Genomic DNA, 23,421 nt, shown 5'->3' with positions numbered 1-23,421 from the left:
CTCCCGCCGCCCCAGCCCCCCCCCCCCCCCCACCGCGCCGCCCGCCCACTCCGGCAGCCGCGAGGGGCGGCCGGCAGAGCGACGCGGAGCCCCGCCGGCGCGGACCTCGACGACACCCCCTGCCTGGAGCCCGCGCGCCCGGGCGGCCCTCGAGGGCAGGGAGCGGCGCCCGGCTGCCGCCCTTGCAGGTAAAGGCCGGGAGGCTGGCTCGGACTCCGGGGCTGGGGGCTCCCGAGGGCAGGACCGGCCTAGGCTGCCCCTGAGATTGTCTGGGACAGCGAGACCAGCGACTTGGGCCGCGGGGTGGAGACGGGATGGGACCTCGGGCCAGAGTGTCGGCGCTAGGATGAGAGAGCCCATCCCGTTCCCTGTGCCCCGTTTCCCCCAGGCAGATTCCCGGATAAAGCTCTCTCCTCCCTTCCTCTCCCAGAAGTGGGGGCTCCAGCATCAGACTGCCGGGTGGAATCCCAGATGATGGGGCTCTGGGCACATCACTTCACCTCTGGGAGTCTCCCTTCCCACCTGCGAAGTGGGAGCGACAAAGCTTCCCCCACAGGGCGGTGGAGGAGACAGGAGGGGTGAGGGGCCTTAAAGCCCCCCTCTAGCCCTGGGCAGGGGAAACCCCTCAGCTTCTCCCTTCCCCCTCTCTCCATCTCTCTGCCATTCCTGGCTCGCTGGCCACCTTCCAGTTCCTCTGTTTTTCTGCCTCTGCCCCCAGGTCCCTCCTATTGTAGGTGTTCTGGCAGCACCCCCAAACTGGAGACTGAGGCTCAGCATTCCCCTGCCCAGCTTGGAACCGAGACTTGCAGGGATGAGAGGGCCCTTGCTTGGCCCAGAGGGACTGGGGTCTAAGGACCCCAGGACAGCCTCCCCAGTGTGTGTGTCCAGAGGCTGGAGACGGGGTAGCCCCGGGAGTCCCTGGGTGGAGAAGCCCGGTTCGCTCCCCATTCCCCAGGAGTGGTCAGCTGGGGAAGGGCAAACTCTCTGAGTTTGCTTGTTGCGTGTAGGTGTGTACCAGTGTGTGCGCCTGTCAGTGTGTGCACTTGCGCGGTGCGAGGGGGACAGTGAGTGTCTGCCAGTTGATTAATGTGTGTCGGTGGGTGCTTGGGTGAGACCCCCAGTGTGTGTGAGAACATGCTAGGTTCCAGACAGGCCTCCGTCAGGGGTCCCTCACAACCCAGAAGTGTTTCCTCTCATCTGGCTTCAGTGCCTCTTGCTAAGACCCGTGCCTTTGTCTGGTGGCAAGGGTCCATCCCTTCCTCAGAGTGCCCTTAGCAAAGGCCACCTCTGGGGAGCTGCCATGGTCATTTGAAAGGGTGGGGACCTGGGGTGGCTGGGGTTTCTCTCTGGGCGTTGACCCTCACTGCCCTGAGCAGATGGAGTGCCCTCAGGGAGCCCATTCTAGAGCCCAGGAAGGGGTGGGGGGGGGGTCTGGTGGGCACCCACTCTGCAGGGGAGCTGGCAGTTTTGGTCGGGGCATAGATGCCTCCACTGGGTTCTCGCTGGGCTGGTGACCACTAACAGATCCTTGGACAGTCATCCCAGAACGATGAGGGCATACCACAGACACATTCACAGTCACACACAGCTACACTCCCTCCCACTGACAGTCATGCACAACCACACAGGTGAACATGCTCTACTGAACACACACCACCACAGATGCTGAAATGACAGGGCATGTGTGTGCACGTGCACACACACACACACACACACACCCAAACTCCTACAGACACATGGCAGGCCCCATGTGGCCCAGCCAGACATACTCAGGACAACACACATTCACACACATGCTCACACACTCAGGCACACTCACCAGGGTCTCTCCTTCTGGTTTCATTTTGTCCACCAGAGTGAAAATGAGCGTTTCTGCTCTTTGGCTCAGTGGAAGAGGAAAGAAAAAATGGAAGTGAATTTGCTAGCAAGAGGGAGGGGAAAGATACCAAACAGGGCTGTCAGCTTAACCACCCCTCACTACCTCCTCTGCTCCTGGTCTGAGCCAGACCAAAGGTTGGCAGAGCCCCAGTTTCCCAGCCCTGCTGGCCACCCCCCCCAGCCCACTCCAGACCCCCCAGCAACAGGCATGGGGGGCTCCCCTTATGGGACGGTGGGGCCTCAGATGAGCGGGTCCCATCTGTGGCCCGAGGCACTTAGAGTTGGAGTGGAGAACCGGAGAGGCACAGGGGCCTGTCATATGGGGTGCAGCTGTGTCTCAAAGTGTCCGTCGAGGTACATGAGAGGGAGGCACCGTGCAAGCCAAAGTGCTGGAGGGAGGGCCTATCAAGGAGGCAACACCGAAGAGGTGACTCTGGCTAGGGCTTTCAAGGAGAATGAGAACTTTGACAGGTGCAGGTGGTGAAAAGGGGGAATGGAGGCCATCCCAGTCAGAGGGAACAGCAAGTGCAAAGGTATGGAGGTGGGAAGGTTCTCTTAGGGGACAGTGAGCAACTGGTGGATCACACAGAAGGGGAATGAGTGGGAGGGACTGAGCACTACTTTGGGGTCAGATTTCCAAGAGCCCTGACCAGAGAAAGGGTGTGAGCCACAGAGTGATGCAGTCTGGGAATCACTGTGGTTGCTCCTGGGGCAAGGATAAAAAGGCATCTCAAGGAAATCACTGAGGAGGCTGGGCCCATTTGAGGGTGAATGCAATGGCTGCTGAGGTGGGTGGCTGGCATGGGGATGGGAGGAAGGACTAAGGGGAGAGACTGGTCAGGCCTCGGTGATTGGCTGTGGGGGTGAAGACAGGGTCAGCCAGGACCCTTCTACTGGGGGATTGTGGCCTGTCTCTAGTGGAGGCAGGTGAAGGAGAGGTATGGATTTGGACCCTGGAGTCTGGTATGCTGAGATAGCGAGGGACTGGGTGTTGAGTGTGGTCATGAGTTTGGGGGTGTAGTGTCTGGGAGGCCTGGGGTGTGTACAGAAGCCCGAGTAGGGGTGTGAGGCCATATGTGTATACACAGGTGCCCAGACATCAGCCAGGGAAGTCACACTCTCAGAAAGGGAATTCCGGATCCACTCTGTTCTGTGGGCATTTCCAGGGTCCTGGGGTGTGGGCAGTGGGTCTTGAGTGAAGGCAGTGTGTGCAGTGAGCGGAAGAGGTGGCCTTGGGAGTTAGACAGACCTGGGTTCCTTTCCATGTGACCCTGGGTAAGTGGCTTCCTCTGTTTCCTCATCTATAAAATGAGAATGCTAATGCTTGTCTCCAGGGGTCATTTTACCTGCAGAGAGGTAAGGAGTGGTCCCAAGTCACGTGTGTCATCAGGGTGTAGCACCTGGGACTTTTCCCCACACTGCTGATCAGTGTTGGTTGCACCTCTCTGGGCGGATCCTGGGAAGGGACGTGGGAGGACTTGGTCCTGCTTCCAGTCAGATTCTTGGAAAGGTCCGAATTGGGAGGTGACTGTGCCCGTGCCACCTGGATTGGCTGAGATTCCTGGCTCTTGGAGGGCAGAAGGGGGTGGTAGAGGGTTAGTGCTTCGTGGGGGGAGCCATGCCGGCTTTATCATCTCAGGGGTGGGCTCAAGGAGACTCAAAGAGGAACTTGCCTGAGGTCACACAGCAGCCAGTAGCAGAATTGAGACCAGAGGCCAGGATCCTGGCCTCAAGCCTCCCTTCCTTCCAGAGGCCGCTCCACTAGCAGGAACCATCAAGGACCTGGGGTGGAAGGAACTTTATCACCTGAGTTTCTCTAACATCAGTTCTTTCTGTCCCCTTGGGGGAGGGTAACAGTAAGAGTTTATTGGGTGCCTACTGTGTGCCCGTTCCTATGTTCACATGTCTCATTTAGTCTTTGTAACAGTGCTGCAAGGCAAGAATCAGCGGCCCATTTAACAGAGGGGAAAGTGGAGGTTCAGAGAGGTCAATAATCTGGCCAAGTGTCAACTTGTTGAGTGCTGAGCTGGGATTCACTCCCAAGTCTGTGAGGATGCCTGACTCATGTGCTTCCCACCAACCTCCCGGGTCACTGCCCTCTCCGGGGCCTGATTTGGTGGAGAAAGGGATGGAAACTTAACTGTTGAGCATCCACAGTGCCCCCAGACATTTTCACAGCACAAGGCGCTTTTTGTGGGGTGGGGAACATGAGGTGTAGCAGGCATGAGAAGGTCAGGCCCAGAGAGCCCGGAAGAGAGGGGCCTAGGATGGTGTTTTCTAGTGTCTAAGAGCCCACAGTGGTTCTGGTGGGCCCTACAAGGGAGGGAAGCTTCTGGAAGGAAGGGGTCCTGGTTTTGGGTCTCAGTTCTGCCACTGGCTGCTGTGTGATCTCAGGTGACTTCTCCTCTGGGGCCCCATATCCCATTTATGAGATGGGCCGCTGATGCCACCCTGGCTCTCCTTAGAGCCTGTGCCGAGGAGCGATGTAGACTGGGGGGTGGAGGGGTCCTTTCTCCTCTCCGGAAAATCAATCCGTGGAGGCTGACTCTGTGGTGTGCATCCCTGCCCTGCGGCCACAGCCCTCACTCCCCAGAAGCTTTCTCTGTGTCTAGCCTTGTTCCCTCCCACCACGGCTGGTGCTGGCCGCCATGCAGCCCTGCGTGGGCCCTTCAGGCCGCGCTCCTCTGACAGGCGACCACGGCTCAGCTCGTGGCAAACATTCTTTTCATAGTTCCGGGAGCACAGCAAATCCGGCAGCTTAGCCAGGAATGCAGAGTCCCCTCCTGCGGCGGCAGCAGGGACGGCAGCAGGGACTTGGGCAGGGGGGAGCTCCTGGGGGTCAGGCAGGAGGGCCTGAGGGGACCCCCTTCTCCCCGCCCCCACTGTGCCTCTGCTCCAGGGGGCTGCGAAGCTGTCCTCATCATCTGTGGGCTCCCTCAGCTTAGGTGCAGACTCTGGGGCTATCCACCACTAACTGGCTGAGTGACCTGGGGAAAGTGACTGCTCCCTGAGCCTCGGTTTCTTCATCTGTAAAATAGGGTTTAGAATACTAACCTCACAGGGCTTTGGGGAGGGGTTGTGGTGATGATAATTATAATAATAATAGCAGACATTTATTGAACGTTCCTATATGCCAAATACCACGAGAAGTTCGTTATATGAAATTAACTCATGGAATCCTTACACGTGCTCCATGAATAGGAATTGATCCCATGTCACTGATGGAGCAGCTGAGGCACAGAGGAGTGAGGTCACATGCTAGTAAGAGGTAGGGCTGGGAGACGAATCCATGCAGTTGGGCCCTTAACCCATCATGATTTTTCTTTTTTTCTTTAAAAACATTTTTTTTAATGTTTATTTTTGAGAGAGAAAAAGAGCACAAGCAGGGGAGGGGCAGAGACAGAGAGGGAGACACAGAATCTAAAACAGGCTCCAGGCTCGGAGCTGTCAGCACAGAGCCCGACGCGGGGCTCGAACTCGGGACAGTGAGATCATGACCTGAGCTGAAGTTGGACGCTTAATTGAGCCACCCAGGCGCCCCACCCATCATGATTTTTCAAGCAAGACTCTCAGTCTGGGCCTGCTTGGAAAATGGGGACTTCTTCCATGAGCCCATCTCCAGGACAGGCAGATCATTTGCCGATCAGCACCTCAGTTTGGAAAGTTAGGATGGGGATGGGGGCCTGGGACCCTGGCCAGCCTCCTTGGGAGCCCTTTGCAGAGAAGCTGGCAGGGGGCTGGGGGGTGCAGATTATCCCACCCACATCTGGCCTGGGATTTAGCTGGCGACAGGCTCCGTGCAAAGGGGAGATGTCGCCAGGGGAGGGACTCAAGGAGGAGATTAGGAAAGGCAGCTGTGGGTGGAGGTTAAGAACAGAGTCCCATTGAAGTAGGCCCGGGCACTGCCCTGGCACACCCACCCGCCCCTGCTTCCTATTTTGTAGGACTGAGGGAGCCTTGATCAACTGGAGAAGGTTCCTGAGGCCCTTGACAGTAGCTGCCCATCCTATTCCCAGCCTTGCCTGTCCCCATTGCCATCTGGGTTGAGGCAGCACAGGTGCCGTGGAGGAGAAGTGGGGAGAAAGACCCATGGCTGAGGTCTCCAGGAACCCCAACTATGTAGGGGTTTGGCCATTTGGGGTTTGGGCAAGAACCAAAGTTAAGATCTGGCCCCTGTGTTTCCCAGTCCTGTAACCTTGCAGAATGGATGTCACCCCTCTGGATCTTAGCGGTCCTCCTCAGAATGGGACAATTCCCACCTTCCAGGGTTACATGAAAATTGATGACGTAGTGCCAGGAGCATGCCTAGTGCCATGTCCAAGGCATAAAACGTACTTGGGGTTTAGAGACCATTGTCCATAAATGCTAACGTGGGAGGGGGTGGGGAGCCAGCTTTAGGCTGGGCCCAGGGTCTCTGATTCTGATGTTCTCAGGCTGACACCAGCTAGCCCTTCTCATTTCCAATCATCTGTATAATGCGGAGGTTAAGAGCCCCTTTGGAGACAACAGCCTCGGTTCCAGTTCAGTCTCCATCCCTCATGAGCTGTGTGTCCTTGGGCCAGTTATTGAACCTCTCTGTCCCTGGTTTCCCCCTCTGTAAGAAGGGAAGGCAAAGTACCCTGCTTCGTGAAATGAAATCATCCACGACAGGAACCCAGAGCCAGGCACATAATAGGTGCACAATAAATGTTAGCTATGATCGGTTAGTTCTTTTGTTTTTTTCCATCCTCTGGATACGTTTAGGGCTTTCACACCTCCACGCCCTCACACGTGCTGTTCCCTCGGCCTGGACTTATCGCCTGTCCCTGCCACCCCCCCCCCCATTAAATGCATGTTCATCCTTCAAAGCCCAGATTTGACATAAATCACTCCTCCTCCCTGAGCCTCATGGTGGGGCTGGGGGCTGTGGCCAGAGAGGCTAGGGTTGAGTTGGGCAGTGAGGACCTCCCACTCAACCTCATCAGCTGGGCCGGGCCCTCGGAGAGTAGCCTCACGACCCACGTGAAGGGTCATGGCGTTCAGTGGCGGGGACTGAGGCAGGTCTTAGCTGAGTCAGAGGGAAGGCCTAGGAGCTGCTGGCTCTGGCATCTCGCTGCTTGTGCAGCAAGAGACGGGGCTGGGATGTCAGAGTTTCCATGGGAGCAGGCAGAGGCAAGCAAGCAGCTGGAGGAGAAAGTGACGCTGCTGCTGGCCTCCCTGCCAGGTAGGCTGGCTAGGTGTCCCCTCCCTATCCACCCCAGAGTTACAGCTGGGCCTGGACTACAGCCTCAGCTCCCTTGTGTCCAGCTGTGTGACATGAACTAGACATGATTGATGGAGGCAGAAATGGGGACCTGGCCATCCAGGGCTCTGACCACATCTCCTTCCCACTCAACAACCTTCTGTGGCTCCCCACTGCCTTCCAAAGAAATGCAAGCATGGCATTCAAGGCTCCTCACTTTGTTGCCCTGGCCTTCTCAGCTCCTACTTGTCCTCTCCAGCCCACGGCACTTCTGGACCTTCCCTGTATCTGCCAAGCAGCTTCCTAGTGCCTGAAGTTCCTTTTCTTACTCTGCCTTTCAGACTCCTAGTCTCCCTTCAGGATCCAGTTCCAGAGTCCCTTCTTACATGAAGCCTCTGGGGAAACTCAAGGTGGAGGCAATGTTCCCTGCTTTGTGCTCCCCTAACCCAGAGATCTTAGCCAATTGTGTGATGGTCACTTGTCTGATGCCTCCAGATAATTTAGGGCAGGGAAGTGCATGGGGCTGAGCCATTTCTGTGCCCCCAAGGCCCAGCCTCGGTTCCCCACATAGAAGGAGCTTCCTCAGGCAGGAACTGTAGCCTCTAGTAGGGGCCACCCTAGCCCAGGGCGTGGCAGAGAGTAGGGACATCTCCAGCATGGATCCTGGCACACAGAGAAGCTTCCTCAGCCTGGGCCCTAGGGCAGGAGGGACTCCATCAAGCCAGGGCCAGGCACCCCATGGGCATTGCCAAGTGTGCTGGGAACAGATGAAGGAAGACAGTGATTGTGGGGCACTCATCCTGGCTCCCTGAGATGAGGGGCTGAGACTGGGGCCAATTTCCAGCAGAGGCTCCCGGTAAGAGGCCTGCGGTGGGCACTGGGTGGCTGAGCCAGGGCAGGAGGCTTCCCGGCTCCTGGCATCTTCCTCACTGTTTCTCTTTCATCCTCAGGCCTTGCCTTTGCTGGGACCTTCAGAGGCCCCTCTGACCTGAGAGGTAAGCTAGATTTGGGGGCAGGGCTCGCTGATAGCCCCAGCCGGATGAGGCCTGTGCTTGCTGCTAACTTCGCTCCCCGCCTGCTGCAGCAGAAGCCCCTCCCAGGCTCAGGGTGTCCTAGCGGGCAGCCCCTCTTGCAGGTGACCTCAGCTCCCTGCGGCCTGGGCTTTTAAAACCCCAGCCCAACTCGGAAGCAGCTTTTTCTCATTTGTGAACTATTTCGCCCTGGCTCCTTGGCGCAGCCTGTGTTTGCTTGGCCTGCCCGGGTGCAGTGGCCTGGCTGTGCTCCTGCCGGGCCCCCTCCCAGCCCAGCCCGACTCCTCCTGCCGCCGCCGCTGCCGCCACCGAGCGGGGAAGCCGCGAAGGCTCAGGAATCTTGGCAGGCGTGAGGCGGCAGCGGGCGGCGGGTGGCGCTCCGGAAAAGGCTGCAAATGTGAACCAGAAGGCGAGGGATTGGCTGCCGTGAAGGCCCTGCCTGGCCCGGCCTGGGCCTTGGGCACAGCTGGGTCTGGGGGGGACATTTCCATGTTCAGTCCTGGTCAGAAGTTCAAGGCCTCTGCTGGGAAGTGAGCGATGTCACCAGCTGAGGCCTGAGCCCCTTGGCAGGGCAGGGCCAGTCTGAGGACACATACTGCCCTGAGTCCTGCCCACTGCAGGCCTCTTCTGGTTCTTCTGCCCCCAGATGGCTGTTCCTACCTCCCCGGATACGTTTTTGCCCCAAGATGCTCCTCCCCAGGGTAGTGGTGGGACTTCTCCTCTCAGAGATGGGCAGAGGCTGGAGGCCTGAGAGGTGGACCTAATCCCTGGCGGGAGGGAGAGTCAGCCCAAGCCCCCTACACCCCAGAGGTGAAAAGGATTCTGGAAGAACCACAAAGAATGGCCTGGAGCTGGAGCACCCAGGCTGCAGACTGTACTGAGCGCATACTGTGTGCCAAGCCTAGTCAGGTAGGGGTGGAGGAAGAGGGACGCAGGGGTAGCTGTTTTGCCTGAGGGAGGCAGGGAAGGCTGCTCGGAGGAGGCGGCATTTGAGCTGTCTTAAATAAGGAATAACATGTTTGCTTGAAGGAGAAAGAAAGGGAATTCTGGGCAGAGAAGGCTGTGTGGCAAAGGTAGGCAGGCGGGTAGAGGAAAACACTAGGTTTGGGGTGCCTGGATGTGAGGGTGCTGGGGCCCAGGACTGGAGCGGGCTCCTCTCACTCCCAAGTGTGTTTTCCCCAACGGGGAGTCTGCAGCCCTCGTCCAGGCTACAGCAACCTGGCTGGTGAAGCCCTATTTTTATCTCCAGTCTGTGTCTTGCTCTGTCCAATTCCAGACGTGCAGTTCTCTGCCTCTGGGGTGCCCCCACCCCAGAGGTCCCCTATTCTTCTTTGCCCAGATGTTCTCAGCTCTGCGCTCAGTTTGGAATGTTCCACCATTACTCCTATGGACCTTAGAGCTTTGACCTGTCTCTCCAGCCTGCTTACAGTGCTGCTTCTCAGACTGAGGTCCCTGTGGTCTGGGCGACACGCCTGCAGAGGTGAGGGATATTGGGACTCTTGGCAAATTTGAAACCTGGTAGGGGACACAAGGTGGGCAGGGGCAGTGCTCCTGTCCTGCCATCAACCTGGATGATGAGGTGGCCTCCAGGCAACGCTGCCCTGGCCTGGCTACCTCCCTTCACACCCCCAAGTCCAAGATTCCACGCAGTTCTTTGGTTTTGGAGCAATCCTCATGCCTGTGAATTAAGATGTGAGGCGGTCAGAGTCTCCTATTGATCTGCAAGGACAGAGAGCTCAGCTTATGGGGCACTGGGCTCCACAAGTCTCCACCTGGGGAGGTCAGACACACACCTGATGTTAGCATGAGCATTAAGGCCATAAATGCTGGCCTTTCAGAGCGTCCCATCAAGTGACTGACAGCTAGAGATTATATTATAGAGGCTGGAACTCAGACAGGGATCGAAGTACAAGAACATAGGAGAGGAGAGAGACAAATGGGGTCACAGAGACAGGCAAAAATGGGACAGTGACACAGAGGTGGGATGAGAGAGACACCCGGAAGATGCCTGAGATGGACAGGCAGGTGAGAATCTGGGTTCAGTGACACCGAGACACGGAGGAAGGGACACAGGTGGGCACGGCACACACCCACATGGCTCCCACAGTCAGACTGTCCCAGCCTCCTCCGTCGGACTCTCAGAGTGGGCGCCACCGTTGTGATCTTGGGGTTTTGCCAGGCTCACCATCAATCTCTGCCCTCTCCACCTCCTCCATCTAAACTGGTCCACATCCTGCTGGGTCTGAAGTAGGCCTCCTTCTCCAGGAAGCCATGTGAATTGCAGAATAACATGGAATTTATGAAGTTGGTACTAGGGAGCCACTGGAGAATCCAGAGCAGGGGAGGGCCATGGGCAGAGCCATGCCAAAGTGTGGTCCACACACGGTCAGCATCACCTCACCTGGGAGCTGGTTAGAAATGCAGACGGTGGGTCCTATTCCACACCTACTGAATCAGGATCCCTTGCGGAGGGGGGGAGGGTGGCCCCGGAACCTGTGTTTTAACAAACCATCTGATGCACACTAAAGTTCAAGAAGTGCTGTTGGAGTATCTGTGGGAAAACAGAGAAGCTGAGAGTGAGTGTGGGAGAGAGGCTGCTATGATAATGCAGGCGAGGATCTGGCAACTTTATATAACAAACCTTTACTAAATGGTTGGAATGTGTGTTGGGAGAGTACAGGGTCTGTGTTAGGACACAGATTATGGGGAATAAGGGAAAGGAATAGAAGTGAGAGAAATAGAGGAGGCAGTCTACAGGATTGGACTGGGGGTGTAAGGGTAAAGGCAATGTACAGTTGTGCATGTTGGTTACTATACAAGAGCACCCAGGAAAGGCAATGAGAGCATCTGGAAGTAGGGCTAGCTTTTCTAATTGTGCGAAGGCATTGTACAGGCTAGATTCCTCACTGCCCTGTAAAGAAGGAAGGATCAGAAGTGGTGTCCAGATATCTGGCCTGGGCCTGTGGGAGAGGCAAGGATGTCAGTAATGGGGAGAAGATAATGACAGCAGTTTGGGTGGAGGTATCTGAGGGCCAGCCAGGTGAAAAGGCTCAGCTCAGAGTTGAACACAAGAGTCAGGCTCAAAGTGAGGTTGTAGCTGGAGGCCGATGTGGGAGCCCTCGGTGATGGGACTGGGGCTGTGGGGCTGGTGAGAGCTGGAAACTGCAGGAGAAACATCCAGAGACAAGAGGTGAGGCCTGAGCCAGCTCCTTGAGGCAAGCCTGGGTCTGCAGAGTGGGCAGGGGAAGGAACCCGAGAAGAATCTGAGGAGGAGCCTTTCCAGGAGGGAGGAGAGCTGGGCCACAGGCAGGATTTGGTGCTGGGGGGAGGAGGCACCAGGCAAGGGGTGGGAGCAGTACGCAGGGGTGAGGGGTAGAGATGGTCCTTTCAAGGAGCTTGGCTGAGAAGGCTGGGGAGAGGTGAGGGTGTCTGGGGTGTGGGGGGGGGTGCGGTTAGGCCTGTGTGGACAGGTGAGGGAGAGGCTGGAGACAGGGTGGGGGTGGGGGGCAGACCCAGACAGAGGCCCCGGGGAAGGGGTATGGAGGCGGCTGGGCCTTGAGTAGGTAGCACCCCTTTCATGTGAGACGCAGGAAAGGAGGACAGGAAAGAGCTCCCCAGTTCCCACCCGCTGGGAAAGAGGCAGGGGGCAGAGGGGCCAGGGAGGGAGCCCTGGCTGAGTCCGGAGCTGCCTGGCTGGGTGGGGGTGGGGCGGGCATCATGCCCAGTGGGTGAGGAGGGCAGCCCCTCTGCTCCCGTCTGAGATCCATGACTCCATCCCAGCCCTGAGCAGGCTGTGGGACTCCCGGTCAGTCTCATCTCCGGAGCGGTCAGGGAAAAGGCCTGGGAGGCCAGAAAATTGACTTTGGAACTTTCACAAGGTCCTGGCCTTTGGCAGCAAGCCACCTGAGTTTTTTAAGGGTTGGAGGAGATGTTGCTTTGCAGCAAGAGAAACTAAGGTTAGACTGAAGGGAGAACTTCCTGGCCATCAGGGCAGCAGGACAGAACAGCACACTTGGAGGGGCCAGTGACTCAGATCGCCTCAGTTAATCCTTTCACATGTGAGGACACTGAGGCTCAGAGAGATTAAGTCACTTGCTCAAGATCACACATCTCATAAGTGGCCGTGCTGGAATGGGAGTCCAGGGGCTGCCAGAACCTAGGAGAGCTTTAGGGGTCCCCAGGGCTGGACCCCTGAGAGAGAGAGAGCCTGAGCAAGAAATGCTGCTCACCTGTTGAGGTGGCAGAGACAGGACTGGAGAGAGAGACAGAGAGAAATGAGTCCGGGCCAGAGACCCAGGGAGAGAGCAGAGAGGGAGGCTGGGTGAGTGGGGAGACAGGAGGTACTAGGGGAGCAAGCGGGGCAGCCGGATCCCGCAGAAATGTCTCCACAACAGGAAGCGTCTCATAACATACCTGTGGTTTGGCCAGGCCCCGGGGCTGCCTGAGCGCTCCCCGAGCTCCCCCCCCCCCCCTGCTGCAGCCCGTCTGGGGTGGGGGGGCTTGGAGCGTAGGAGCCTGTGCAGGGCTGAGCTCCATCCACCCCCCAACCCCGGGAGGGGGGCTGCCAGGGCCACACCAGCCCCACCCCTGCATGGTCCATTAGGAGCCTTCTCCCTCAGCCCCCCTTTTTATCTGAGCCTCTGGTAGCTCATCTGTGAAGTGGGATGGGGAGTGTGCAGGCCTTTACATTACGTAGGATCGCCCGGGTCCCCTCTGCTGGTCACCCCTGGGACCAGACCCTCTGAGAGAAGGGACTGGTGGGGAGGGGTCACTGTTAGCTGAGGTCTCTTCCCTTCCTGCAGCCATGTCCAGGAGAGAGGGGTCTATATTTGTGCCACTTCTTCCTGCCGGCACCCGGTCCTTCCCCCCCAACCCCGCATTGGTCTGAAAGACCCTGGAGCACTCTGCACTCCCAGCCAGCTTCCTTGGCCGCCCCGGGAGGAGGCCCAGGCTGCCACAAAACGCTGACTTGGACAAAACGCTGTTTTACGGGGATTTGTTGAAAAGGGGGAAATCCCCGCTAAGGACTTGCAGCTGTCCAAACACCGCGTCTACCCTGCTGCCGCCACCACTCAATCCCCTGAATCAGCGTCTCCTTATGCACCCCACCTCCCGCCCCTGCCAGCCCAGCCTCTTCCCATCTGCCCTGACTCCTGTGTTCCCCCAGAGAGGGTGATGGCTTGCCCAAGGTCACACAGCAGAGCCGGCCTTGAGCCTCAGGGCCCTCCCCTGAACCCCGACACTCCTAGCGAATGAATCGTTCTTTTCTCTGCACCTCTGTTCCCTGTGCAGGCTGTTCTTAGCTGAAGTCCTTTGGGACAATGTGAGTGTTCCCACGTCTTCCCAATCTAGCCTACCTGCACCCCTCTGGCCTGGGGAGGGGGCTCCCAGGGCAGTGTGACAGGTACAAAGTCTGAGGAAAGGACTGAGTGAGTTATTGGCACGGTCTTTAAACTTGATGGTGACTTGAGGTCATCCAACTTTTATGGAGTGTCCCTGTGTACCAGCCAAGTCCGATGCTGGGCATGGAGTGGGGAGAATGTGGCGGGGACAGAGAGTGAAAAGGCCAGAGAGGAACACAGAGCTGGGACCAGGGCAGGCATCCGATAGGCTGCCTGGATGTCCAAGGATAAGTAAAAATCTGGAGACTCGAGTGTTCAGGAGCCACAGAGCTTCAGGGAGCCTGTGGCGTGGGAGGGGGGTGAGGGGCAAGAAAGGGGTGCAGGTGGAAAGGAGGCAGGGGGCTTGGAGGCACCCAGGCACCCCTGGGTCTGATGGTGGCTGGGTTGGGGGCAGTCTGTCCCACGAGGCTGCCGCAGTGTGCCACTCCAGGGGCATCATTTCTCTCCGCAGCCCTGAGAACAGGCTCAGCACACCCCTTCTCCAGGTCATGGGCTTGCTTCCACTCCCCGGCCCCCACTGGACTGGCAGAAGCCAGCCTCCCCTCCAGGAGCTGGAGTGATGTTCTCTCCCCAAACCCACAAGCAGTCTGGAGCCTCTCTGTCTGTCTAGGGGCTGCCCTCTCCTGTCTGCCTCCCCCTGCTGGTTCTCACAGACCTCTGCTCAAATCCTCAGGCTCCCTATCTCCAGAAAGAAGAGGGGGGGGTGCAGGGTGGGGGGGGCTCTTCCTTCCCAGGGGCCTTGTGGGAATGAAATCATTTATTTATTTATTTTTAAATGTTTATTTATTTAGAGTGCAAGCGGCGAGGGTGGGGGGGGGTGGGGGTGGCGGGGGAGCAGCAGAGAGAAAGGAAGAGAGAATCCCAAGCAGGCTCCGTGTTGTCAGTGAAGAGCATGACACAGGGCTCGATCCCACAAACCCTGATCATGACCTGAGCCAAAATCAAGTAGGATGCTTAACAGACTGAGCCCCCCAGGCGCCCCCCGGGGAATGAAATCATTCATTGAACAAAGCACTAGGCTGGAGGTCTGCTTGCAGTGAGCTGTCATCCTCACTCAGCCCCGGCTCACTCTAGAGGAGACATCAGCTCTGGGGTCCTGCAGCAGACCTATCACCCTCAGTGGGGGGGGCACAGTGCAGGAGGTGCTGGGACAGGGCGAGTTTAGGAAGCCACAGGGTGTGAGGCGGGGACACTTCCCAGAGATCCGCATTGCCAAGGAGGTTGTAAGATGGGGAGCTGGCTGGGGGGTCCTGCCTGGGCTCCTGGCTGGACTTGGGACTTTTGCCTCGGTTTCCTGCCTGCCTGTGCTCCCGCACAGTCCTTTGCCTTAAGCATCTTTCCAGCTAAACCCGAGGCTGCCTCACCCTCCATCACCCCCTACCCCAGTGAGGCCTCAGCTCAGCATGGGAAGAGGGTGAGGACTCCCAGAACCAGGGCTGTGCTGACTCCTCCTGTGACAGTGCCATGACCGTGGCCTCTGGCCTACCAGGCCAGAACGGCCCCCTTGCCTCCCCCTGCTTCTTGTTACAAGCTCTGCCCCCTCTGCCTGCTCCCTCACACCCCTGCCCACCCACCAGGCAGAACATTCTGGCTGTGTGCATAGGTGAGCACCCCCACTCCAGGGCCCCTGCCCGGTGCAGGTGGCCTGTGCAGGAGGGCCCTTATCCCGTGCCAGAGAGGTGGGACAATATGGTGGTTAGGGGCTGGGGCTCCAGGTTTAGGTTCGGACCGCACGTGCTTCCTCATGTGGAAAACAGGACCAGCAAGCCTCTCAGGGCTGAAACGTTAGGGCAGTGCCAGCCAGAGCCTCCATCAGCGGGACTTACCTGAGGGCCGGGCCCAGAGGCTGCAGCCTCAGTCCTGGCATCAATCGTGGTGCGGACAGAACAGGCGGCCTGTGTGGAGGGCTGTATCCTGGGCAGGATTCTTCTAGTCCAAGCTTCTGTTTCTACATCTATAAAATGGGGATAATAACTGTATGAGCCCCAGGGGTCACTGAGAGGATCCTGTGAGACGGAGCCTGCAGAGCTCTGGGCTGGGGAGCCCCACAGGTGGTGGACGTTACTGTTACTGTTCTGGGGCTCAGGGGAGCTTGAGGGACCTACGGGCCCAATGTTACAAAACCGGTTGATGGCAGAGCTGGGTTGGCAGCTTCACCGGCCTTCTCCTGAGCTCTGCATCCATTCCTGTGAAGCTCTGTGTGATACTGAGCACCTCTAGACTCAGCCCAGCACCAGGGAGGGCTCTGCTCCCCACACGCATCCTGGATGTACATAACCCACCCCCAAACCCCTCGTGCACTCAGGCACATGTGTGGAGAGGCCCCTGGGGGTGAGAGGAGCCCAGAGCAGGGAGGCAGGGGAGGGACTTGCCTCGCGTGTGCAAAATGCTGGGTAGTCTCTCCTTCCAACATTGATGGGTGCCCACTGAGAGGCAGGTACAGTATCGCCTCTCATCATGGCAGCCCTGAGAAGCGGGCTGTTAGTCCAGCGTTTTAAAATAACGTCTTTGGCACGTCTGGGTGGTACAGTTGGTTGAGCGTACAACCCTTGATTTTGGCTCAGGTCATGATCACGGGGTCGTGGGATCAAGCCTCACGTGGGGCTCCACGCTGAGCATGAAACCTACTTGAGATTCTCTCTCTCTTCCTCTGCCCCTCTTCCCCGCTGCTCATGCGCATGCTGTCTCTAAAATAATGAAATAAAAATAACATCTTTATTGAGATACAATTCACACATCGTAACAGTTGGCCCATTTAAAGTGTCCGATTCAATGTTTTTTTTTAAACGTATTTGCCGTTGGCAGCCTTTACCACAGCCAATTTTAGAATGCTCTCATCATCCCTACCGGAAACCCTGTACCCATCATTGTGGTCACTCCCTTTCCCCCTTCCAGCAGCCCTCAGCAACTACTAGCCCACTTTCGTCTCTTTACATTTACCTATTCTGGGCACTTCATATAAATGGAATCATATACAATTTGTGACTGGCTTCCTCACTTAGCGTGATGTTGTCAGGGTTTTCCTGTAATGTGACACGTAGCAGTACTTTACTTTTATTGCTGAATAATACTCCGTCGTATGGTCATGCCATCATCTGTCCAATGCACATCTGTACTGTTTCTACTTTGCGGCTGTTATGAATAATGTCGCCATGAACATTTGGGTATGTGTTTTTGTGTGGACATCTTGTCCCATGAGGAAAGTGAGGTTCACAGAGTGGAAACTCTAGCTGGCGAGTGGAAAACGCGGGCTGGGTGTCCACATCTTGTTGGACAGGCCTTGTTCTCAGAGCTGAGCTAAGTGCTGTGACAGGGCTAGGTTGGGACTCAAAGGAGTGAGGGGTTAACTTTATAGAAGAAGGGGTGACGGCTTCCCAAAGGCCTTAAAGGATGAGTAGGAAATTGAAAGAACATCGCAGGTGGAGAAACAGCAGGGGCAAAGGCCCAGAAGTGCGAGGCTGCCTCATGCCTGGGGCAAAGGTATGGTGGAGAAGAGGAGGAGAGACAGGGGTGGTAGGTGATAGGGTCGGAGCCACAGGCACAGACTAGATTTAAAAGGGTCTTGAATGCCATGCCAGACACCACAGAGGATCCTGAAGGCAGAGGGGAGCCCCAGAAGGGCACCATCAACATAATGTGAAGTCAGACAGACCTTAGTCAGCCCCCAGTTCTGCTGACCTTTGCTTTAGTTTTGTCATCTGGAAAATGGGGATGACAATAATAATAACTTGTTAAAGTATTGAGAGCATTAAGTGAGTTCCTGTCTCTGGAGCACTCAGCCCAGTACCTGGCAGAAAGCCAGCCCAGCACATGGTAGTGGGTGTTATCATCAAAGGGTTTTTAGCAGGGGGGTGCCGAGGTCAGATGGGTGCTCTGGAAGGTGTACATTCTGATCTTTTTGTGAGCCCCTGGGTCTGGTGCTAAGCCACCAGGGGGCTGGTTCGATGGCCCGTCTCGGTTCTTCACTGCAGCACGCCCGCGGACGCCATGCGGGGGGCTCTGACGCCCCTATCTTCGCTGCTGCCACTGCTGTCGCTGCTGCTGCTGGGGTGCGGACCGCGGGCGGCCACCGGAGGCGGGGCCGGCGGGGCAGCGGGCTACGCGCCGGTGAAGTACGTGCAGCCCATGCACAAAGGACCCGTGGGGCCGCCCTTCCGCGAGGGCAAGGGCCAGTACCTGGGTGAGCGCCTCCCCGCCCCGCAGGGCCTCAGACAGCTCCTGACCCCCACCGGCTCCTCCCTGGCCCTCAGCCACAGCCCCTCCGTCTCCACCAGAGACCTCCACTTCCCTTTTCTTCCTGACGCCGGTCTGGGGATTCGGCCCTCCGAGGGGCCGGAAGTGGGCGGCTGGCAGAGGTGATCTTCAGGTGGGGTGGGGAGGAGGAGGGACGGAAGTAGGGGCGCCCCGCTGCAACTGGTTCTAAGGAGGGCTGCTGGCGCCACCTGGCGGCCATTTCTCCCCCTCCGGGTCTTGCGGGGATGAGAGTCACCCAAGTTTTTGGGAAGGATCGAGACCTGGGTAGGTTGGGTGCTAGGAGCCCCCAAGATGGCCACTGGACCATCCCCAAACTCCATCATCCATGTACACACGAAGGGGAGACGGGGTGTGGCCTTTATGAGCAGATGTAGTGTACCCCATGGGGGAGTGGGTAGAAGGGTCCAACCGTCTCCACTGGCCAGGCCCCTGACTGCCCCTTCTCTCTCTCTCCCTCAGAAATGCCTCTACCGTTGCTGCCAATGGACCTGAAAGGCGAGCCTGGTCCACCTGGGAAGCCTGGGCCTCGGGGGCCCCCTGGCCCTCCTGGCTTCCCAGGAAAACCAGGCACTGGAAAGCCAGGGCTACATGGACAGCCTGGCCCTGCTGGGCCCCCTGGCTTCTCCCGGATGGGCAAGGCTGGTCCCCCGGGGCTCCCGGGCAAGGCCGGACCACCAGGGCAGCCAGGGCTTCGGGGAGAGCCGGGGATACGAGGGGACCAGGGCCTCCGGGGCCCCCCAGGACCGCCTGGCCTCCCTGGACCCTCAGGCATTGCTGTCCCTGGGAAGCCAGGCCCCCAAGGAGTGCCAGGGCCCCCAGGATTCGGAGGGGAGCCAGGGCCCCAGGGGGAGCCTGGGCCCCCAGGTGATCGAGGCCTCAAGGGGGATAATGGAGTAGGCCAGCCAGGGCTACCTGGGGCCCCAGGGCAGGGAGGTGCCCCTGGACCACCTGGCCTCCCTGGTCCAGCTGGCTTGGGCAAACCGGGTTTGGATGGGCTTCCTGGGGCCCCAGGAGATAAGGGTGAGTCGGGGCCTCCTGGAGTGCCAGGACCCAGGGGGGAGCCAGGGCCTCTGGGCCCAAAAGGGCCCCCAGGTGTGGATGGTGTGGGGATACCAGGGGCGGCAGGGGTACCAGGGCCACAGGGCCCAGCAGGGGCCAAAGGGGAACCAGGAACCCGGGGCCCCCCTGGCCTGATAGGCCCCACTGGCTATGGGGTACCAGGACTGCCAGGCCCTAAGGGGGACAGGGGCCCAGCTGGGGTCCCAGGACTCTTGGGGGATAGGGGTGAGCCAGGTGAGGATGGGGAGCCAGGGGAGCAGGGCCCACAAGGCCTTGGGGGCCCCCCAGGACTTCCAGGGTCTGCAGGGCTCCCTGGCAGACGTGGGCCCCCTGGGCCCAAGGGGGAGGCAGGGCCTGGAGGACCCCCAGGAGTGCCTGGTATTCGGGGTGACCAGGGGCCTAGTGGCCTGGCTGGGAAACCTGGGCTCCCAGGAGAGAGAGGACTTCCTGGGGCCCATGGACCCCCTGGACCTACTGGGCCCAAAGGTGAGCCTGGTTTCACAGGCCGCCCTGGGGGACCAGGGGTGGCAGGAGCCCTGGGGCAGAAGGGTGACTTGGGGCTTCCTGGGCAGCCCGGCCTGAGGGGCCCCTCAGGAATCCCAGGTCTCCAGGGCCCGGCGGGTCCTATTGGGCCCCAGGGACTGCCAGGCCTGAAGGGTGAACCGGGCTTGCCAGGACCCCCTGGAGAGGGGAAAGTGGGGGAACCCGGAGTGGCTGGGCCTACAGGGCCTCCTGGGGTCCCCGGTTCCCCAGGACTCACTGGCCCTCCTGGTCCTCCCGGGCCACCTGGTCCCCCTGGAGCCCCCGGGGCCTTTGATGAGACTGGCATCGCCGGCCTGCACCTGCCCAATGGTGGAGTGGAGGGCGCTGTGCTGGGCAAGGGGGGCAAGCCACAGTTTGGGCTGGGCGAGCTGTCGGCCCACACAACGCCTGCCTTCACCGCTGTGCTCACTTCGCCCTTTCCCGCCTCCGGCATGCCTGTTAAATTTGACCGGACTCTCTACAATGGCCACAGTGGCTACAACCCAGCCACTGGCATCTTCACCTGCCCTGTGGGCGGGGTCTACTACTTTGCTTACCACGTGCACGTCAAGGGCACCAATGTGTGGGTGGCCCTGTACAAGAACAACGTGCCAGCAACATACACCTACGATGAATACAAGAAGGGCTACCTGGACCAGGCATCTGGCGGGGCTGTGCTCCAGCTGCGGCCCAACGACCAGGTCTGGGTGCAGATGCCGTCGGACCAGGCCAACGGCCTCTACTCCACTGAGTATATCCACTCCTCCTTTTCAGGGTTCTTGCTCTGCCCCACATAACACCACAGGGGCCTTGCCGCCTTGGCCTCCTCCTCTTTAGTGGTAGAGAGACCTTCTCCGTTACAAGAACCTCCATTTAAAGAAAACAACCAAAGGCTGAACAGATGCGGAAACAGAGGCGGCCGTGGCCTTGGCCCAAGGAGATGGATTCGGTTTCTCCCTCCATGCAGGCTGAGGTGGTTCCTGGAAGAGGCTGGCCTGGGTTCCTCTCCCCCAAGTGTCTGTGCAGTGCTGGGGTTGCACCCCCATTGCAGGCAGGGCCCCAGGACGCTCAGCCTGGCTGTCGGAGACCCCTGCCTCGTTGGGAGTCCTGGGCTCTGCTGGGCGGTGAAGGATGCTGCTTCTCAGAGTCGGAGCTGAGAGGGGCCCGTGCCCCCCATGCCATTTTCCCAGGGAGACATGGGCCCAAGCCCTGCCCTTCCTGCTGGCCTCTGGATGGCACCTGCTTAAGGAATGAGGCATGGCCACCCTCGGATCTTGGCTGGGGCTCTTCCAGCTCTCCCGGGACCTCCAGCAGATGACGGTGGGTCCCCTGAAGAATTTTTGCTTTCGGGGGAAAGCAAAGGGTGGGGGGCATTGAGGTGGCCAGTGTGGACACCCTGCCAGTGCTGCAATCCCAGGGTGATGCTGTGGCATCAGGCCTGTCCAGGGTGTGTGGCCCCTCCTGCAGGCTCCTGGGAATGGCCAGCCCCCTTTCTGCTCCAGCTGCCGCCACAGGAGCAGTGGTTTGTGACAGGAGGGGCACGGACCTGGGGCAGGATGGCAGCCCTTCACGTTCATCTCCAACTCCCAGCCTGCTCCCACCAACTGGCTCTGCTCAGTGTAAGGGCAGCTGCACAGGCCCTTAGGGACTGCCGCAGCAGGCACGAGGCAGGAGCGACCATCAGTGAACACGAGTGTCCTCCCTTTCTCTCCTTTCACCTGCTGGCAGAGGGCTGATGTTTTCATACAAAATTGTAAGGTGTCCTTGCTACACTCAGCCTGAGTGTCCCCAAGGCAGAGAGCCTCTTTTTTGGCCCTCAGAACAAGGTACACACAAGCTCTGGGATGAAGAAGGCTCCCGCCTGCTTCTCCTTAACAAGAACCATGTGGAGGGTATGTGTGTCTACCAGAGGGGTTAATCTGAGGGGGCTTCCTCTCCTTCTACCCTCTGGTTCCAATTTCCTGTTCTAAGCAGGATTAGGGCCCAGAAGGCTGAGGCTCTGAGAAAAAGGGTGCCAATAGGCCCCTTTGGGATGAGTTGACTCTGGATGTTTCTGCCATTTTCCCCAAGCAGAGCCCCCACCTGTAGGAAATAGGCAGGATTCCTGCCCCTCCCATCCCCTAGTTCAAGCTCAGTAGATACAGCAGAGATTAGTGCTGGGACAAAGCTGGCCACTTTCCCCGGTGGCTCCAGGCCTGTCCATTCAGCTCTCCCCAGGACAGCCCATTTGTCTGTACCAAGTGTGAACCTGGGTCACCCAGTGTGGTCTCACACTGCTCCAGTACTGGCCAACGCCAGACTGTCCATGCTGAAAATGGGAGGGTGGTGGCTGACTTCTGGCTCACTGAGCTGCGGTGCCCTGGGCCCCTCGCCAGGCCTCCCTCCCCGACCCACTTCTCCCAACAAAGTAGGCCATTTGACTGTTTGCTTTGTCTTTCAAAAGAAGGGAAACCCAAAGCTGCCAAGTGACACTTTAATAGGTTTTGGCTGGGGTTTGTGGTGGATTTCTTGATCCCCGATACCCAAGAGAAGGAAGGAGTCTCAAAACAAGCTTGGTGGGGTCCCTTGCTCAGCCTCCTTCCTGAGCCGAAGCCACCACCATCTGACCAGTCAGGGACGGGTTCTGATAGGCAGAAATTCATCAGCTCTCGGGGGTGGGGTGGGGGGCATTGCTCAGGGCCTAAGGAGGGCACTGGGGGAGCCAGAAAAAGCTATTTCATAGAGCTGAGCTTCTGCTAAATGTCATTCCTGAAGCCTTTGGGGAGGGGTGGCTGATGTTTCTGAAATGTCTATGGGATTTTAATTCCAGGTGTCCACTTAACTGACCAGCTTTGATAAACAATGCCAAGTTTTAACTATGAAAACTACAGTACCTTGGTGCATTTTTATATTCTGATTTCTAGGGTTTGTGTGTTTTGTTGTTTTTTTTTTTTGTTTTTTTTTTTTTTTTGGTTGTTTTTTTTTTAAGATTAAGGTTTAAATGTTTTCATTAGTGATTTCATTTCTAACTAGGTATATGAAGCTTAGTTCTCTACATACTTATTATGTGCCCTGTGTCACAGATTTGGGAAAAACGCACTTGGGAATCAAAAAAAAAAAAAACAAAAAAAACAAACAAACCATAGGACTTCTTTCTGAAAAGAAAAACAGCAGTATTGACTGTATTGACACACCTCAATAAAACCTGTTGTATAAAACAGTGCTGTGCAGGAACTGGCATTGATGTGGAGGCATCTCAAGCCTCTGGATTTCATAAGGCATCCAGGGAACTCTCTGGGGCCCTCGCTCTATGCCTTCTCTCAAGGAGCATGCATTGCTCCCCAGGCCCCCAGCCATGGGTTCTGTCACCACATTGCAAATGCTGGATGCTCCTAAGCTAAGGCTCTGCACCAAGTAAATGCCAAGAGGCATTTTAAGCAACCAAAGCAAGGCAGTGATTGGGGTTGGAGCTGGGGGAGATGGTTTGAGCTTCCCTGGAACATTCCTGCAAGCTCTTAGGGGTGGGGGAGCATGAGAGCTGGCTCAGAATCCCAAGGACCAAGTTTCAACATTTGATACAAATTATGAATGAAATTATGAACCTTTGATCCTGAGGGTGGGGCCAGTGCCAGGCCCGCTGCTGAAGGCACGACTGGAGGTGCTGTCCTGGACTGAAAGCACCTGCCCGCAGCTTCCCATGCTGAGCACTAGGCATCGGTCCCTGGCTCTAGGGATGGGGCAGCAAACCTGAAACAATCCAAGTCCTGGGAAGTCCTGTGGTTTGCCCCTGCCTGGCAGGACACAATCTTGGCTGAAAGCAGACCTGCCCATCAGTCCTCAAACCTCAGGTTAGCTGCAAAGCTGGGCATGCTTCTCTCTCCCCTGAGGCTAGGATAATCTGAAAATATCCCAGAAGTTTGAGGGGAGAGGTCTTCTCCCTTTTAAAATTTTCCTTTCCTCAAAATGGTATACAGAACCATCTTTCAAGCCAAGGCCTTTGACTGGGGCCCAAGATAACAGAATGAGGCACACAGCCTTCAGTCCACGCAGGGCAAAGGCACGATGTACCCTCCTC

General features: G+C 57.7%; 1 protein-coding gene and 1 long non-coding RNA gene across 3 annotated transcripts; one reads left to right on the top strand and one right to left on the bottom strand.

Moving 5' to 3' along the window:
- The first annotated feature begins 68 nt into the window (after positions 1-68).
- Positions 69-22,566, top strand: COL8A2 (collagen type VIII alpha 2 chain). 2 transcript variants are annotated; one of them, XM_043574477.1, is made up of 4 exons: positions 99-188; positions 8,050-8,094; positions 17,504-17,712; positions 18,246-22,566. In XM_043574477.1, exons 3-4 carry the CDS (start codon positions 17,520-17,522, stop codon positions 20,162-20,164), a joined length of 2,112 nt encoding a protein of 703 aa, XP_043430412.1. In that variant the 5' UTR covers positions 99-188; positions 8,050-8,094; positions 17,504-17,519; the 3' UTR covers positions 20,165-22,566. The 2 variants fall into 2 exon arrangements, with proteins under 2 accessions (XP_043430414.1, XP_043430412.1); XM_043574479.1 differs by lacking the exon at positions 8,050-8,094 and having other exon boundaries at positions 69-188.
- On the bottom strand, positions 9,983-15,472 carry LOC122480279. The gene is made up of 2 exons (XR_006296543.1): positions 15,359-15,472; positions 9,983-10,681 (listed from the first exon to the last, which is right to left on the bottom strand). It is a non-coding gene; the product is annotated as an uncharacterized LOC122480279 (long non-coding RNA).
- Positions 22,567-23,421: the final 855 nt, after the last annotated feature.

The sequence above is a fragment of the Prionailurus bengalensis genome, chromosome C1 (assembly GCF_016509475.1).
Source record: "Prionailurus bengalensis isolate Pbe53 chromosome C1, Fcat_Pben_1.1_paternal_pri, whole genome shotgun sequence".
NCBI classification, from domain to species: domain Eukaryota; kingdom Metazoa; phylum Chordata; class Mammalia; order Carnivora; family Felidae; genus Prionailurus; species Prionailurus bengalensis.
Note: the sequence above shows the minus strand (reverse complement) of the source record. Positions and strands in the feature narration are given on the sequence as shown.